This window comes from Pelobates fuscus, chromosome 3 (assembly GCF_036172605.1).
Source record: "Pelobates fuscus isolate aPelFus1 chromosome 3, aPelFus1.pri, whole genome shotgun sequence".
NCBI lineage: Eukaryota > Metazoa > Chordata > Amphibia > Anura > Pelobatidae > Pelobates > Pelobates fuscus.
The window spans coordinates 421,178,210-421,197,384 of record NC_086319.1 but is presented as its reverse complement, the minus strand read 5'-3'; the positions used below and the strand labels follow the sequence as shown (position 1 = coordinate 421,197,384).

Here is a 19,175-nt window from a genome sequence, read left to right as displayed (position 1 = left end):
CATAACAAAATTAGCCGATAATGGAGGCAGAATTGTATTAAGATATCAGATCGCTCCTTTCCTTACACCATGCCCCTTCTTTTCCCTTTATTTTGGTTTGACCCATCATCATCTTAAAAGTTTAAATCAACTTACACATTTATGTTTGCTCTTTTTTTTTTTTTTTACTTTTTTTATTTCTTTGACACAATAAATCGCCTTAAATTGCAAAAAAATAGTCAACAAAAATTACAAAACAGAATTCACTTTTTCATCAGTTTTCTGTAAAGTGCATTATTTAAAGTGCTTTAAAACAAGTGCAAATTCTACAGGGGAGATTGATTGGGGGAAGCGAACTCTGGCTGCATGCCTCCTCTTTGGACCTGGTTGGGGTAATGGTCAGCCCTCGCCTCCCATCCGCTGTCCCTTCCCCAGACACTTCACGCAGAGGGAGGGGCAATGCTCGTGGTGCTTAGTAGCCTCAAATAGCGTGGCATGTGTCGCAAAGATGGACTTGGTGTCATTATTGGCTTTTGGCATTTCATCTGAGGAATTGTGTGACCTGCATGGAAAGGATGAGGAAAAATAAAGCAAATTAATTAGCTGAAAACTCAGAATAAAATCCAACAAAAACGGTGTAATGGAGTACAAGTAATGTCATAACCTAGTGTCTCTAAAAGACTCTTCTAAATGAAACATAATGAAGCAGAGAGGAGCAAGAGTTCATGTTTAATAGTTGCTCTCTCCTTGCTAAGCCTCCAGGGATGATCATCCCTCAATACAAGAAAAGGGAAAAAAGTGGAAGTGGGACTCATGACATTTTTTGTTTATATATAATGGCAGACTGTATCAGAGAGACAAAGAGGTTCAGAGACAGACATAAAGAGACAGAACAAGGCTCTGAGACAGACATAACAGAGACAAAGAGGCTCAGAGACCGACATAACAGACGGAAAGAAGCTCAGAGCCCGACATAACAGACGGAAAGAACAAGGCTCAGAGACAGACATAACAGACGGAAAGAAGCTCAGAGCCCGACATAACAGACGGAAAGAACAAGGCTCAGAGACAGACATAACAGAGAGACGGAAAGAGGCTCAGAGACCAACATAACAGAGACAAAGAGGCTCAGAGACCGACATAACAGACACAAAGAAGCTCAGAGCACGACATAACAGACGAAAAGAATGAGGCTCTGAGACAGACATAACAGAGACAAAGAGGCTCAGAGACCGACATAACAGACGGAAAGAAGCTCAGAGCCCGACATAACAGACGGAAAGAACAAGGCTCAGAGACAGACATAACAGACGGAAAGAACAAGGCTCAGAGACAGACATAACAGACGGAAAGAAGCTCAGAGCCCGACATAACAGACGGAAAGAACAAGGCTCAGAGACAGACATAACAGAGAGACGGAAAGAGGCTCAGAGACCAACATAACAGAGACAAAGAGGCTCAGAGACCGACATAACAGACACAAAGAAGCTCAGAGCACGACATAACAGACGAAAAGAATGAGGCTCTGAGACAGACATAACAGAGACAAAGAGGCTCAGAGACAGACATAACAGAGACAAAGAGGCTCAGAGACAGACATAACAGAGACAAAGAGGCTCAGAGACCGACATAACAGACGGAAAGAAGCTCAGAGCCCGACATAACAGACGGAAAGAAGCTCAGAGCCCGACATAACAGACGGAAAGAACAAGGCTCAGAGACAGACATAACAGAGAGACGGAAAGAGGCTCAGAGACCAACATAACAGAGACAAAGAGGCTCAGAGACCGACATAACAGACACAAAGAAGCTCAGAGCCCGACATAACAGACGAAAAGAATGAGGCTCTGAGACAGACATAACATAGACAAAGAGGCTCAGAGACAGACATAACAGAGACAAAGAGGCTCAGAGACAGACATAACAGAGACAAAGAGGCTCAGAGACAGACATAACAGAGACAAAGAGGCTCAGAGAGACATAACAGAGACAAAGAGGCTCAGAGACAGACATAACAGAGACAAAGAGGCTCAGAGAGACATAACAGAGACAAAGAGGCTCAGAGACAGACATAACAGAGACAAAGAGGCTCAGAGACCGACATAACAGAGACAAAGAGGCTCAGAGACCGACATAACAGAGAGACGGAAAGAGGCTCTGAGACAGACATAACAGAGACAAAGAGGCTCAGAGACCGACATAACAGACGGAAAGAACAAGGCTCTGAGACAGACATAACAGAGACAAAGAGGCTCAGAGACCGACATAACAGAGAGACGGAAAGAGGCTCAGAGACCGACATAACAGAGAGACGGAAAGAGGCTCAGAGACAGACATAACAGAGACAAAGAGGCTCAGAAACCGACATAACAGAGACAAAGAGGCTCAGAGACCGACATAACAGAGAGACGGAAAGAGGCTCTGAGACAGACATAACAGAGAGACGGAAAGAGGCTCTGAGACAGACATAACAGACGGAAAGAAGCTCAGAGACCGACATAACAGACGGAAAGAACAAGGCTCTGAGACAGACATAACAGAGACAAAGAGGCTCAGAGACCAACATAACAGACACAAAGAAGCTCAGAGCCCGACATAACAGACGAAAAGAATGAGGCTCTGAGACAGAAATAACAGAGACAAAGAGGCTCAGAGACAGACATAACAGAGACAAAGAGGCTCAGAGACCGACATAACAGAGACGGAAAGAGGCTCAGAGACAAACATAACAGAGACAAAGAGGCTCAGAGACCGACATAACAGAGAGACGGAAAGAGGCTCAGAGACCGACATAACAGAGAGACGGAAAGAGGCTCTGAGATGGAAAGAGGCTTAGAGATGGAAAGAGGCTTAGAGATGGAAAGAGGCTTAGAGACGGAAAGAGGCTCAGAGAACGACATAACAGAGAGACGGAAAGAGTCTCAGAGACGGAAAGAGTCTCAGAGACGGAAAGAGTCTCAGAGACGGAAAGAGGCTCAGAGACGGAAAGTGGCTCAGAGACCGACATAACAGAGACGGAAAGAGGCTCAAAGACCGACATAACAGAGACGGAAAGAGGCTCAAAGACCGACATAACAGAGAGACGGACAGAGGCTCAGAGACCGACATAACAGAGAGACGGACAGAGGCTCAGAGACCGACATAACAGAGAGACGGACAGAGGCTCAGAGACCGACATAACAGAGAGACGGACAGAGGCTCAGAGACCGACATAACAGAGAGACGGACAGAGGCTCAGAGACCGACATAACAGAGAGACGGAAAGAGGCTCAGAGACCGACATAACAGAGAGACGGAAAGAGGCTCAGAGACCGACATAACAGAGAGACGGAAAGAGGCTCAGAGACCGACATAACAGAGAGACGGAAAGAGGCTCAGAGACGGAAAGAGGCTCAGAGACGGAAAGAGGCTCAGAGACGGAAAGAGGCTCAGAGACGGAAAGAGGCTCAGAGACGGAAAGAGGCTCAGAGACGGAAAGAGGCTCAGAGACGGAAAGAGGCTCAGAGACGGAAAGAGGCTCAGAGACGGAAAGAGGCTCAGAGACGGAAAGAGGCTCAGAGACGGAAAGAGGCTCAAAGACAGACATAACAGAGATGGAAAGAGGCTCAGAGACCGACATAACAGAGACGGACAGAGGCTCAGAGACAGACATAACAGAGAGACGGAAAGAGGCTCAGAGACCGACATAACAGAGAGACGGAAAGAGGCTCAGAGACCGACATAACAGAGAGACGGAAAAAGGCTCAGAGACCGACATAACAGAGAGACGGAAAAAGGCTCTGAGATCGACATAACAGAGAGACGGAAAGAGGCTCTGAGATCGACATAACAGAGAGACGGAAAGAGGCTCAGAGACGGAAAGAGGCTCAGAGACGGAAAGAGGCTCAGAGACGGAAAGAGGCTCAGAGACGGAAAGAGGCTCAGAGACGGAAAGAGGCTCAGAGACGGAAAGAGGCTCAGAGACGGAAAGAGGCTCAGAGACGGAAAGAGGCTCAGAGACGGAAAGAGGCTCAGAGACGGAAAGAGGCTCAGAGACGGAAAGAGGCTCAGAGACGGAAAGAGGCTCAGAGACGGAAAGAGGCTCAGAGACGGAAAGAGGCTCAGAGACAGACATAACAGAGATGGAAAGAGGCTCAGAGACCGACATAACAGAGACGGACAGAGGCTCAGAGACAGACATAACAGAGAGACGGAAAGAGGCTCAGAGACCGACATAACAGAGAGACGGAAAGAGGCTCAGAGACCGACATAACAGAGAGACGGAAAAAGGCTCAGAGACCGACATAACAGAGAGACGGAAAAAGGCTCTGAGATCGACATAACAGAGAGACGGAAAGAGGCTCTGAGATCGACATAACAGAGAGACGGAAAGAGGCTCAGAGACGGAAAGAGGCTCAGAGACGGAAAGAGGCTCAGAGACGGAAAGAGGCTCAGAGACGGAAAGAGGCTCAGAGACGGAAAGAGGCTCAGAGACGGAAAGAGGCTCAGAGACGGAAAGAGGCTCAGAGACGAAAGAGGCTCAGAGACGGAAAGAGGCTCAGAGACGGAAAGAGGCTCAGAGACGGAAAGAGGCTCAGAGACGGAAAGAGGCTCAGAGACGGAAAGAGGCTCAGAGACAGACTTAACAGAGGGACGGAAAAAGGCTCTGAGACCGACATAACAGAGAGACGGAAAGAAGCTCAGAGACCGACATAGTCAGACCAGTATTAAAAAAAAAAAAAAAAAAAACAGAGGCAGAAGAAGGCAAACAGTATAAAATACAGACAGACACAAAGAAGCAGACAAACAGGTATAGGGAGCGGGGAGTTTAAAGACAAAATGGAGCTGAAAGAGACAAACCAGCAATGTTGCAGACGAGTGATTAGTGGACAGAGAGAGATAAAGGAGGGTAGAAATGACAGTGACAAAGGAACCACTGAGAGACAGCTCACAACAATGGCAGTAAGTAAAGAAAGACAGAAAGCAGAAACTGGTTTGTAGCGGAGAGCTGATATCCCACAGCTATTCTCCACTAAAGATCCCAGGGAGGCTCAGGAACAAGGCAATAGTAAATCCACAGGCAGAGTTTCCAGCAGGCAAAATAACAGCAGTATCCCCACAGCAATCCCAATAACTGGACGACACAGTTTCAGGAGCAGAACTGACAATCTTTATTCCAGGGTTCCTTATAAAGCATGCTCCCATGCAAGGGAGGGGTTTACATCAATTAGGACAGTAACCAATACTGTAAATGTTACCTCCCACACATCTCCTCCCCTCTGGGTGACTCATAATCCCCTTAACTTACACAGTGTTTTACCCCAAACATGGATGTACCCCTAAACCATCACATAACATTAATATTAGGGTACCGCTAGGTAGCCCTGATCTGGGTGAACAATATATCCAAAATTCACCCAGATCGGACCAGGGGTTCGGTAGTTAGGTGGAGGGTGAAGTTTGACCGACCGCACACGAGGTGGTAGCCGACAAGGGTTCCATACGTTTGGGCCCTGCGGTCGGTCTCCGTTCGGCAGATGAAATACACAATATTCTTAGCCATCCATACCTAAATTCCCCTGCATTACATTTCCCTCGTTCGGTACTTGGTTCCTACCGAATGGGGTGGTGTTAGGTCCCTCCGTTCGGTAGTTACGGAGCTCTGGAGGTCTCAGCGGTGTCCGGTTGTTTGAGTGTCCGATTTGAGTTCCAGACACTCGACGACCAAACACCGCTGAGATTTTGATGCGTAAGATGGCCGCCGCACGTGGTTCGTATACCGAACAGTGGCCACCCAGGCATCAGCAATAAAGACCTAAGTTGCGGTTTCTGTGAGAAGTGTGAACGCTTAACGAGGTGCACACTTCTCACTGGGGTGGTCTAATGGTTCGGTAGTTTCATTCTCATGGAACTACCGAACCCACATACGAAATTATACATAAAGACATGAATACACCGCACGGATATAGTTACACAGGTAAATTACAGGACAGGCTTACTGCATTCCGCTACATGGTTGATCTAGGGAGGTATACAAGAAGTGGAAAATATGACAGAGAAGGAGAAGTCTAACATGAAAAAAAACAGACACCGTGTGAAAAATAAAGTGTGAAAATGACAGACAAGGAAATGTCAACACTATCAAGGTGTTTTGGAGACTTCATAATAAAACCATGGAGGACAAGTGGTTAAGTACGGTCTCCAGGACCCTGAAAGATTAGAGTCACCGAAACACATGGGATTATCTGGGCTTTATGGTATTATGGGGAAATAGCTCAAATTACATCAATATCCATACAGTACGGAATACTGATACACGATCTGTCTGCTCAAATAATAGACACTTACAATTGACCAGTTAAACATTTCGTTTGACAGCACTGCTGTCAATGGGGCGTTCTAAGCACCATAAGCTCCCTGGCATCACCCCAGTTTTCCAACATATTTCCCAAAAATGTTATGCACAGTTATATATAGCGTATCTGCACATTCAGTAAGAAATAATAATAAAGTGCCCTTGTTCATAGAATTGCACACGGCACCATTCATAATGTAGGGCATTCAACCAGAATGGATCCCTGTAAGTGGGGGGCCTTTCTTCTGGTCTGAAAAAGTTCCGGCAGTTACGGTGATGGCCTTTGGACTCTCTTTCACCCTTTCCCCTAGGTTCAATTACAACACAGGGAAAGGTTTCTCATTTCTAGTTGTCGTACTCTGGTAGTGGGATAGAATTTCCAAATATATTTGTGAATGACCAAGCAGCCGCGGGTGTGAAAGGCTGGATTTAGAGGATGGTATACTCTGTACTGTGGACAATTAGAGATGTTGCGAACATAAAATTTTCCGTTCGCAAATGGCGAACGCGAACTTCCGCAAATGTTCGCGAACGGGCGAACCGGGCGAACCGCCATAGACTTCAATAGGCAGGCAAATTTTAAAACCCACAGGGACTCTTTCTGGCCACAATAGTGATGGAAAAGTTGTTTCAAGAGGACTAACACCTGGACTGTGGCATGCCGGAGGGGGATCCATGGCAAAACTCCCATGGAAAATTACATAGTTGATGCAGAGTCTGGTTTTAATCCATAAAGGGCATAAATCACCTAACATTCCTAAATTGTTTGGAATAACGTGCTTTAAAACATCAGGTATGATGTTGTATCGATCAGGTAGTGTAAGGGTTACGACCGCTTCACAGTGACAGACCAAACTCCCCGTTTAACGCACCGCAAACAACCGCAAACAGTCCATTTGCACAACCGCAAACTCCCCATTTGCACAAGGTTGGATACCAAGCTAGCCATGTCCCGTTCCTTGTCCTCACTGATGTCATTGAAGGTCTCTTCCTCCACCCAGCCACGTACAACACCAAGGGTCCCCGAAAGGTGACAACAAGCCCCCTGTATTTTTTTTTTTAAATGTACACTACTGTTACACCAGATATGAGTTGCACTGGTGTGACACTGTGCCCTGGCAGGCCTTGAAACGCACACGTGTGAAGGAAACTGACTGCTATTATTTAAAGGGAAACTCCAGTGCCAGAAAAACGATCCGTTTTTCTGGCACTGGAGGGTCCCTCTCCCTCCCACCCACCAATCCCCGGTTACTGAAGGGGTGAAAACCCCTTCAGTCACTTACCAGGGGCAGCGACAGGTCCCACGTCGCTGCTTCCTCCTCCCCCGCCGCTCCTCCTTCTGGTTACGTCGGTCGGTGGGCGAGACTGATCTCGCCCGCCGGCCGAGGAGACCTAATGCGCATGCGCGGCAATGCCGCGCATGCGCATTAGCGCACCCCATAGGAAAGCATTGAAAATGAATTTCAATGCTTCCCTATGGGGAATAGAGCGACGCTGGAGGTCCTCACACAGCGTGAGGACGTCCAGCGACGCTCTAGCACAGAAAACCTGTGCTATGAAGCAGGAAGTGTCCTCTAGTGGCTGTCTAATAGACAGCCACTAGGGGAGGACTTAACCCTGCAAGGTAAATATTGCAGTTTTAAAAAAACTGCAATAATTACACTTGCAGGGTTAAGGGTAGTGGGAGTTGGCACCCAGACCACTCCAATGAGCTGAAGTGGTCTGGGTGCCTGGAGTGTCCCTTTAACAGTCAAATTTCTAGTTTTTTTTTTTTAATGTACACTACTGTTACACCAGATATGAGTTGCACTGGTGTGACACTGTGCCCTGGCAGGCCCTGAAATGCACAGTGTGAAGGAAACTGACTGCTATTATATTACAGTCAAAAAAGTTTTGTTTTTTATATAAGTGGTGGCACTGAGCAAGTGGGCACAGTATACGCTGTGAGCCTGACACACACGCTGGCAGGCAGGCAACTGCAATTAGATTACACAGGTTAAAAAAAAAAAAAAAAAAAAAAGCAGACTGATGTTCCAGCCCTAAAAAGGGCTTTTTGGGGTGCTGTCCTTACAACAGAGATCAGATGAGTCCTTCAGGACTGTAGTGGACACTGAATACACTAGCCTAGCTATCGATTTCCCTATTAAATCAGCAGCAGCTACACTGTCCCTCCTCTCACTAAGAATGCAGCTTCCAGGGGGCAGGGCCTAGCGTTCATGGAGGAAAGATGCACTTCGTGTGAGCTCCCTCAATATCTCACTTTAAGCAGCTATCAACAAGCGAATTTCACCCCAGAAGGGGATGACCCAGCAATGTTGCTCCTACCTGACCGACCCGACATGCTTAATAGCGGTCAGCAACTCGACAGAGTCTTACTTACCTCCGCGTGGCAAGTGTGGCCTGGTGCTCCCCGGGCGGGAGAGGCGGCCGATCTCCCGATCCTGGGATGCCCAGGAGCAGCTACTTCCCGGCAGGAGCTCCATTACCTCCCCCCCTCGGACCGGTAGGGGTTATCCCGGTCCACCCCTGAGAGGCTGTCTGGAGCTAATGGACGCACAGAGCACAGCCGCCCAGGCTGACATACTCATCTGCGACTCTCCCAATATGGCGGCAGCCGCGTGTCCTCCTGGTATCAGCAAAGCATGGCAGGATATTGAGTCTAAGCTGGACAGACTCTTTAATCAATTTTGGAAGCAAATAACAAGCAGGAAGCCCCAACAAGCTCCACCACAGTCCCAACAAGCTCCACCACAGCTAAGCGAAGCAGTCCCCATTCAAATCCACCAACGCAAAAGGCGTCGAAGACGGGACTGGAGGCACAAACAGAAATGCAGAGCTTGCCCCACGTCAAGCACCCGCCTCCACCTTAAGCCACCACAATCCCGCACCGGACGTGAAGCACCACCGGGACAGATCCGACCACCCGACAAAACAAGCTTCCACCACCTCAAGCCCGAGACTTGCCTTTGTTGTTCCAAGTATCAGGGACTCCCAGGGTCTGCACCTGGCGCCCAGAAGGGATCGGATGAGCACAAGCAGTAAACAGCAGTCTGCCAAGCATGTCCCACTATAGCCGATCCTCCACACCATGCCTTTGATCACATGAACTGCTCTCTGCACATTAACTAATCGTAACGTAGCAAGCATTTAAACATGTCATTATTTCACCTCCTAAAGAGTTTATTGTCGTAGTTCCTTACATGCCTTTACCTTAACCGTTCATGTATTATGTTATTCACTAGTCTCATCTCATGGGGCGACTCACACTTGATTTATAACTAGTGGTGGAGCTGCTGATATAAATACACAGTTCATAACGTGCAAGCTACACCCTAAACACGACAGCCATCTTTCACAACAATGTACTGCTATATACTCAAACCCTCAGTGCAACTAGCCATGATATACGCACGTTCAGCCTAGCATGCTCAAATATAACACACTTCTGTCTATAAAAAAAAAAAATAAAAAAAATAAAATGCAGCTTCAGAATTAATCTAAATTGTATGCTGTCTAGGAGGTGGGAGGGTCTGGGAGGGAGGGTCTGCTGCTGATTGGCTGGAATGTGTCTGCTGACTGTGAGGTGCAGGGTCAAAGTTTACTCAATGATGACGAATAGGGGGCGGACCGAACATCGCATATGTTCGCCATCCGAGGCGAACGCGAACAAGCTATGTTCGCCAGGAACTATTCGCCTGCGAACCGTTCGGGACATCTCTATGGACAATACAATGGTGCACCCAACTGTCACACACGGTGCAATTCTGTAGGAGGTTATCGATGGTGTCCTTGGTTATACCTTTACAGGCAGCCAGGCAGATAATTGCAGATTTAGGTGTATCTAGTTGGATGGTAAAAACAATGGATGGGAAATATATTCAATAAGGCAACTGTGATGGGTTTTATAGGAATGTGGAGATAGCAAACATGCTAATTTCAGAGATTAAAGTCACTTTGCAATCTTAAACGTATGCCGGAGGAGCAGCTAGCAGCACGCTTTGATGTGACTACTTGGTATCTTGCATTATCCAATATTTCTAGCTTTTCTAAATGTACCATAAATTAAAGAAAAAAAAGATTATGATTTGCTTGTAATCCTCCATATGGCTGGCACACTTGGAGGGATTGGAGGGAAGCATGTCCCACATCTGGTGATCTTGTCCATCGTGGACTCCCTTTTGGCAGTTAATCCAGCGGTTTATTATAAAACGCCTACACCACAGCCCGAATAGTGGTGGCCCGTAATTACACACCCAGTCTAGTTCCCATACTTAATATAGTAACATTTGATTAGTCTCCTGTTATGAATACATCCTGTAACAGGTTTAGGAAAACCTGGAGTCTTTTTGAAACACGGGCAACCTCAAAGTTAGAATATCACCCCGTCCTTTGTTTCTGCCATCCCACATGCTTGTTTAATGACTCCTTTATTAGCCAGACTTCTTTTAGTCCTTTCTTTTAATTTCTAGGGATCTGATTAACATTCTGTGAGTAATTCAGCTATTACAATACTGACATTAGAGGCCCTAGCTTCCCTTCTTCGAGTGAGTAAAGAGTATATTTAGTTACTAAAGTGTCAATGTAACTCAAGACGTGTGGATGATAACTGTACACTGTTTAAAGTCTTCATGCTCTACCTTCACTTCCACAGATTATCTGTACTACATTGATAAACTCTGTCACAGCTAAAGACAAGTAAGAAGGTTTAGCTGATACAGGAGCAGCAATGCTTGCTCAGATTTGATTTGCATGGAAGGGTCAGCAGATGGAAACCTCAAAACTCAATGTCTGAAGTCGCAACACAGAGAGAAGCCCGAGGAATTTTGGAACCAAGCATTCTGCTTTGATGACCTAAGTATTGAGCTCAATTGCCAGGAAGAGAAATAGAAGAAGCTTTTAAAGAACACCTTGCAAGTGAACATTCACGGTGATGGAACTTTTATACTTTGGGGACATGTGACTGCCGGTGACAAGTAATATTTCAACGGTAAAGAAAAAAAATGGATTCTGGTAAATATCAAGAAATCCTAAAGGCTGGATGTTCCAACAAGACAAAGATCCAAATCACAGAACAACCTGAACCACAAACTACTTCAAGAAATTAAAGATTAGGGTTGTATCCTTGCAGACAGGAACATTATGGAAATCTGTGCTGATTGATCTCTACCATACAGAGATATTGAGATAAACAAAGTCTGTAAGGAAGAGTGGGGGATATCCCTAAAGAACAATCAGGAAGACCATCAGGTGGCTTCATGAAACATTTGGCTTTGATTTCTGCCAAAAACTGTGCTGCTAACCGAAATGATGTAACGTGTCACATCTACAGCTTTATTTTATTCCATGAGTCCCATTCACGCTGGGATAAGAGGATACATAGTAACTTTTGCCATTTTGGCAAATTCTCAGATTTTATAGGTTTGTCAGATCAAGATTTGGAGTGTCAGGGAACGAGGGACGACAACTATCAGGTAATTACCTGGACTTTGAAAGGTTCGTTATCTTCAGGTGTGACTTCACTTGCTGCTACTGACCTTTCTCCAAAGGGGATAACTGTGAGCTAGAATACAGAAACACGGGAACTTGGAGTGCAGGCGTTATAATCCTATAACGGAGACCTGGAGTGTGGGTGTAATACTCCTATAACTGAGACCTGGAGTGTGGGCGTTATACTCCTATAATGGAGACCTGGAGTGTGGGCGTTATACACCTATAATGGAGACATGGAGTATCGGCGTTATACTCCTATAATGGAGACATGGAGTATCGGCGTTATACTCCTATAATGGAGACATGGAGTATCGGCGTTATACTCCTATAATGGAGACATGGAGTATCGGCGTTATACTCCTATAATGGAGACATGGAGTATCGGCGTTATACTCCTATAATGGAGACATGGAGTGTGGGCGTTATACACCTATAATGGAGACATGGAGTGTGGGCGTTATACTCCTATAATTATTAACTGGAGTGTGGGTGTTATACTCCTATAATGGAGACATGGAGTGTGGGCGTCATACTCCTATAATGGAGACATGGAGTGCGACGGTCTGAGAAGGTATCACTGTCTTGCATACCCTTTTCCTATAAAAATAATACGCCAATAATCCACAGGTTCCAATATCGCTGGTGTCGCATAATAACCCACATGAGCCAAAGCTTAATGCTGGGACAAGACTGGTTTAATGGGAACACAGGCATTCAATTTATACAGTGTATAACTCCTCCTCTGAGCCAGCGAGATAATTGAGTTTAGAGAACATACTAAACTCAATTATCCTCTGGTCAGAAAAAGTAAAATTTTTCCCAATATCCCAAAATACCCCCAAAATACATTGGAACCATACAAAAGTAGCCTGTCTCTGTGGGAGAAGCATATTAAAAAAATCAGCCAAATCCATTCGGTAGTTACCGAACGGCACAGCAGGAAGAGTTAACCGATCTGCCACGAGGTTGAAGCCGAGAAACAGTTCCAGGAGAAATGTAGCAAGAGCCGGTCTCTGTTCATGGGGTTTTATACGAAAACCACAATAGATAGAGTCAATATAATTCGTGGAGAATGTTCCCTGTGTCCGGTATTTTGAAACTCCGTAACGCCATTCGCGTTGATGGGAAAGGGAACGTAGAGGATCTCCACAAAGACCGGTGTTCGTGCGAGTGCGTTGACGAAAACAGTTCCAGGCACTCGACGACCAAGTCCTTCAGGCAGCGTTCGGGAGACAAGATGGCATTCAATTAGCCTGCGGTTTTCGTATAGATACATAACGTTCTATGTTCTACTTAGTCTCTGGGGTGGTCTCGGTTCGGGAACCGAACAAAATAACGAATGGAGCTTAAAATAACGAATGACTGGGGAAGGCTGATGGAAGGGAGTACAATTAGCCGAACGGTAATGGGGTAATCCCTTCCCCCTTCCCCCTTTTACTCCCTGCTCCGGCAGGCACGGTTGGACCTTTTTCAGGTCCATTACGGACTGTCCGGACTCCACAGTACTGATCAAGGTAGCAAATCGGTCTGGGGGAGAGCCCATCCACGTTCCCGTTTTGTATACCCTGTCGATAATGAATGGTGAAGTCATAAGGCTGTAGGGCAAGACTCCACCGTAGCAGACGAGCATTATATCCAGCATTATATCTAGTGACCCGGTTGAGCCAAACTATGGGGTTGTGGTCTGTAATGAGGGTGAAAGCGCAGCCATACAGATAAGGGGTCAGTATTTTGAGTGCCCAAACAATCAAAAACACTATTTTTCAATGGCCGCGTAACTGACCTCCCTAGGCAGAAATTTCCGACTCAGAACTTCCCCCAGTCCAAACATGGAAGAGTCTGTATGGACGATAAAGCATTTGTTAGGATCTGGGGCAGCTAAGACTGGTGCGTTAACAAGAGCTTGTTTCAGAGCTTGGAAAGCCATCTCACACTCCAGGGACCACAGGACTTGTCGGGGTAACTTTTTCTTAGTCAAGTCCGTCAAGGGTTTGGCCATGGCACTATATTCAGGTCCAAAACGCCTGTAATAACCGGCTGTCCCTAAGAATGCCATGACTTGCGTCTTGGTACGTGGAGTGGGCCAATTAGCAACGACTTCGATCTTAGCTGGCCGTTACTTACCACATCCTACATGGTGGCCCAAATATTGTAGGTGTCTGTTACAGTTGAGCCGCCTGTAGTCGACACAAACGGTTCGTGCCTTCCTGTTTCGGCACCAAGACTACAGGTGACGCCCAAGGACTCTCTGAGTTTTCTATTACCCTTAAGCAAAGCATTTCATCTATTTATTTCTGCATCCCTTCCTTGACAGCTTCAGGAATGTGGTACAGGGGTTGTCTCAAGGGAGCCTGGCCTGGGGTTTCTACCTTATGAACGGCTAATTGGGTACACCCTGGTTCCTGGGAAAACGTGGCTTGTTTGGCTTCCAACAGGTGGGTTTCTTGGGCCCTTTCGTGGGGTCCCATTTGTTCCCCCAATTGGACCAACTCTATGTTCCTCCTAACATGTCTGCTAAGGGCAGGGCTTTAGTATCCTCCCCTGCTGGGGCACATATGGCCGTCACTTCTTCAGACCTTTCCTTATATTCTTTGAGCATGTTGATGTGAAATGTCCGTCTCACAGCCTCATCCTCGCAACTAGCCACTATGTACGTGGTATCAAACACTTGCCCAATGATCTTGAATGGATCTTGCCAGGCAGCCTGAAGCTTGTCTTGTCGGACTGGCTTTTGTCCGATTTAGAAAGCTATGGTGTCTGCTCGTACTGCCTGAGCCAATTCCTCCATACGGTCCCTCAGCTCCAGCACATATGGTGCAATCAGGGTCCCCTCTGTCTCTGTCTCTGTCTCACCTTCCCAGTGTTCCCTAATAAGGTATAGGGGTCCCCTCACGTACCTCCCGTACAACGGCTCAAAGGGCGAAAAACCTGTGGATTCCTGTGGCACCTCCCGGTATGCAAAGAGAAGATGCGTCAGGAATCATTCCCAGTCTCTGTAGGCACTCGTGAACGTCTTCAGCATTTGCTTCAGAGTCCCGTTCAAGCGCTCACAGAGCCTGTTAGTCTGAGGATGGTACGGGGAGCTCGTCAGGGGTTTAATCCGGCAGACTTTCCATAGTTGTTGGGTCACCTCTGCAGTGAACTGCGTACCACTGTCAGATAAAATCTCTTTGGGAATTCCCACTCGAGAGAAAATCTTGACCAAGGCATCAGTCACCGTCTCAGCCTGGATATTGGAGACAGCTACTGCCTCCAGGTATCGGGTGGCATAGTCCACTACAGTAAGGATATATCGCTTACCAGAGCAGGTAGGCTGGGCTAAGGGTCCTATGAGATCTACAGCTACCCGAGTAAAGGGTTCCTCAATTATGGGAATCGAGATCATCTTGGCTTTAGGGTGGTCCCCTTTCTTGCCTACTCGCTGACATACCTCACAGGTTTGGCAATGCCTCCGGACATCATCGGATACCCCAGGCCAGAAGAAGTTCTGGGTTACCCGGGGTAATATCCGGTGGATTCCCAAATGCCCTGATAATAGTACGTCATGTCCTACTCGCAATAACTCCCACCGGTATTTCTTGGGAATCACCAGTTGGCGTTTTTGCCGGGTTCCGGGTGCGTTGACCTGGGACCCTGTAAGCCTGTACAACTGACTACCACCCCAGACTAACTGTTTCTCCCCAGCCCCCCTACCTTTTCTCTGAATTTCCTGAGTAAGTGGTCCCCCACCACTTCCCTCCAAAAGTCTTCTGGGGTATTCCAAGGAAGGGGTTATATGGTCATGGTCGGGAAAGTTTGACTTACCAGGGTCTTAGTGGGAGGAGGTGGCTCTTGTAGTCACGGTTTGGGCACCTTGGGTTGTGTGGGTACAAACGAGTAGATTAACGGGCCGATATCATTGCCCAACAATACTTCAGTTGGTAAGTCTTTCATAACGTTGCCTGCTCCGGACGCCCAAGTCTAGGTGGACCTGGGCAGTGGGAATCCGGTAGATAGCTCCCCCGGCCACCAACGGATTTTCCAGGACGTTCGGAGTGATCAATCAAATGCCTCTGGACCAATTTGATGGTGGCACCAGTGTCTCTGAGGCTTCGTGCAGTTTTCCCATTCACCATCACCAGCTGACAATGATGCTGTCAGTTGTCAGTGATGGTTGACTGGACAAGTTGTACCTCATGTAGTGTTCCCAGAGGCTCCTCACAGTTCAATTCTCTGGTGTCCCAAGCTGTTGGCGCTGGGTAGTCTACGCAGTGTGCAGTGGCCGGGGGTTGGAAAAACCAGGCCGAGTCCAGTTGGATCTGGGGGCTTCCAGGGGACAATTATTGCAAAGGTGCCCCAGTTGCTTGCAGTGATAACAGCATGGTTCGTTGTTAACGGAGCACCCAGGATTGATCGGCGTGTGCCATGTTGGGGTCTGGTATCCCCCCACTGCTGGCTGGGCTGGTGGATCGGTCCTTTACCCACTCTAACATCCGTCTGTATAAAATTATAAAATTGTTCCAATAGAATGAGCTGCAGGATGTCATCTACAGTGGTCGCTTGGCAACTTGTAATCCAGTTGGATGCTGACAGCTGTAACCGGCATGCCCACTTTGCGGGATCTCTAAACTTTCTGCGGTACGCCTCTGGGGTTACTGCGTACCTGGCTAAGAGTGCCTCTTTTACCCGCTCATAACTGTGAACCTGGAGTGTGGGCGTTATACTCCTATAATGGAGACATGAAGTGTGGGCGTTATACTCCTATAACCGAGACATGAAGTGTGGGCGTTATACTCCTATAACCGAGACATGAAGTGTTGGCGTTATACTCCTATAACCGAGACATGAAGTGTGGGCGTTATACTCCTATAACCGAGACATGAAGTGTGGGCGTTATACTCCTATAATGGAGACCTGGAGTGTGGGCGTTATACTCCTATAATGGAGACCTGGAGTGTGGGCGTTATACTCCTATAAAGGAGACATGGAGTGTGGGCGTTATACTCCTATAATGGAGACCTGGAATGTGGGCGTTATACTCCTATAAAGGAGACATGGAGTGTGGGCGTTATACTCCTATAAAGGAGACATGGAGTGTGGGCGTTATACTCCTATAATGGAGACATGGAGTGTGGGCGTTATACTCCTATAAAGGAGACCTGGAGTGTGGGCGTTATACTCCTATAATGGAGACCTGGAGTGTGGGCGTTATACTCCTATAACGGAGACCTGGAGTGTGGGTGTTATACTCCTATAACCGAGATATGGAGTGCGGGCGTTAATACTCTTATTATGGAGACATGGAGCGTGACGGTAGTAAACTGTATCACCGTCCAGTATTCCCTTTTTCCCAATAGCAGAATAACAATAATCCAGAGGGTAAAATAACGCTGGTCTCGCCAAATAATCCACACATGAGCCAAAGCTTAATGCTGGAACAAGACTGATTTACTGGAAGCAACAGGCATTCAATTTATACAGTAACAGACTTCTCCTCTGGGCCAGGTTAGATAATTGAGTTTCAGCAACATACTAAACTCCGTTATCTGCTGGCCAGAAACATTAAAATTTTCAAAATTTTTAGAAAAATACTTTCTGCATAACATAAAAATATATAAAGGATACTGAGGATACTGGGAGTCACATATCCAAATTTCACGTAAATCCGTTCGGTAGTTTCCGTGTCGCATCGTGTGGAAGTTTGACCGGCTCGCCATGAGTTGGTATCCGATTTAGAGTTCCATGAAATCAGTAGCAAGAGCCGGTCTCTGTTCGCGCAGAATTACATGAAAACTACCATAGGTACGTTGCAGCTGGTTACCTGAGAGTGCTCCCCTTGTTCGGTAGATTAAAACTCCCGAAAACCAGTTTGATACTATGGGTGGATATAGGTCAGACGGGACTTCCATAATGACTGGATGTTCATGTGATTGCCATGTCGAAAACAGTTCCAGGCAATCCACGAGTAAGTCCCGCTGGCCGCATTCGGGAGATTTAAGATGGCCGCCATCTTTTGTTCTCGCCACGTGTTCGTATGCCGAATGGCGGCCACCTAGAAGCACTCAATTAAGTTGCGGTTTTTCGTGTGGTTACTCGGTGTTCCAAATTCTGATTGCTACCCAGGGTGGTCTCCGTTCGGTAGAACGAATACATTTCCCGAACACATAATTAAAACGAAACGTTCCAAGGTAGTTAAAGACCAGGGAGAGGACACAACCGAATGAACATAGATGAATACAGGGAGATCCTTTACATGGAGTGTGGGCAGTAATACTCCTATAACGGAGACCTGGAGTGTGGGCAGTAATACTCCTATAACGGAGACCTGGAGTGTGGGCAGTAATACTCCTATAACGGAGACCTGGAGTGTGGGCAGTAATACTCCTATAACGAAGACCTGGAGTGTGGGCGTTATACTCCTATAACGAAGACCTGGAGTGTGGGCGTTATACTCCTATAACGGAGACCTGGAGTGTGGGCGTTATACTCCTATAACGGAGACCTGGAGTGTGGGCGTTATACTCCTATAACGGAGACCTGGAGTGTGGGCGTTATACTCCTATAACGGAGACCTGGAGTGTGGGCGTTATACTCCTATAACGGAGACCTGGAGTGTGGGCGTTATACTCCTATAACGGAGACCTGGAGTGTGGGCGTTATACTCCTATAACGGAGACCTGGAGTGTGGGCGTTATACTCCTATAACGGAGACCTGGAGTGTGGGCGTTATACTCCTATAACGGAGACCTGGAGTGTGGGCGTTATACTCCTATAACGGAGACCTGGAGTGTGGGCGTTATACTCCTATAACGGAGACCTGGAGTGTGGGCGTTATACTCCTATAAAGGAGACCTGGAGTGTGGGCGTTATACTCCTATAACGGAGGGAGACCTGGAGTGTGGGCGTTATACTCCTATAACGGAGGGAGACCTGGAGTGTGGGCGTTATACTCCTATAACGGAGGGAGACCTGGAGTGTGGGCGTTATACTCCTATAACGGAGGGAGACCTGGAGTGTGGGCGTTATACTCCTATAACGGAGGGAGACCTGGAGTGTGGGCGTTATACTCCTATAACGGAGGGAGACCTGGAGTGTGGGCGTTATACTCCTATAACGGAGGGAGACCTGGAGTGTGGGCGTTATACTCCTATAACGGAGGGAGACCTGGAGTGTGGGCGTTATACTCCTATAACGGAGGGAGACCTGGAGTGTGGGCGTTATACTCCTATAACGGAGGGAGACCTGGAGTGTGGGCGTTATACTCCTATAACGGAGGGAGACCTGGAGTGTGGGCGTTATACTCCTATAACGGAGGGAGACCTGGAGTGTGGGCGTTATACTCCTATAACGGAGACCTGGAGTGTGGGCGTTATACTCCTATAACGGAGACCTG

At 47.2% G+C, this 19,175-nt stretch overlaps 1 protein-coding gene across 2 annotated transcripts in view; it reads right to left on the bottom strand.

The window, feature by feature from the left end:
* Positions 1–314: 314 nt before the first annotated feature.
* GIGYF1 (GRB10 interacting GYF protein 1) overlaps positions 315–19,175 on the bottom strand; it is a 163,151-nt gene continuing 144,290 nt past the window's right edge. For both annotated transcript variants that reach the window (XM_063449789.1, XM_063449790.1), the window contains exon 30: positions 315–541. In XM_063449789.1, the coding sequence (XP_063305859.1) occupies positions 379–541 (163 nt within the window). In that variant the 3' untranslated portion in view covers positions 315–378. The remainder of the gene's footprint in view (positions 542–19,175) is intronic.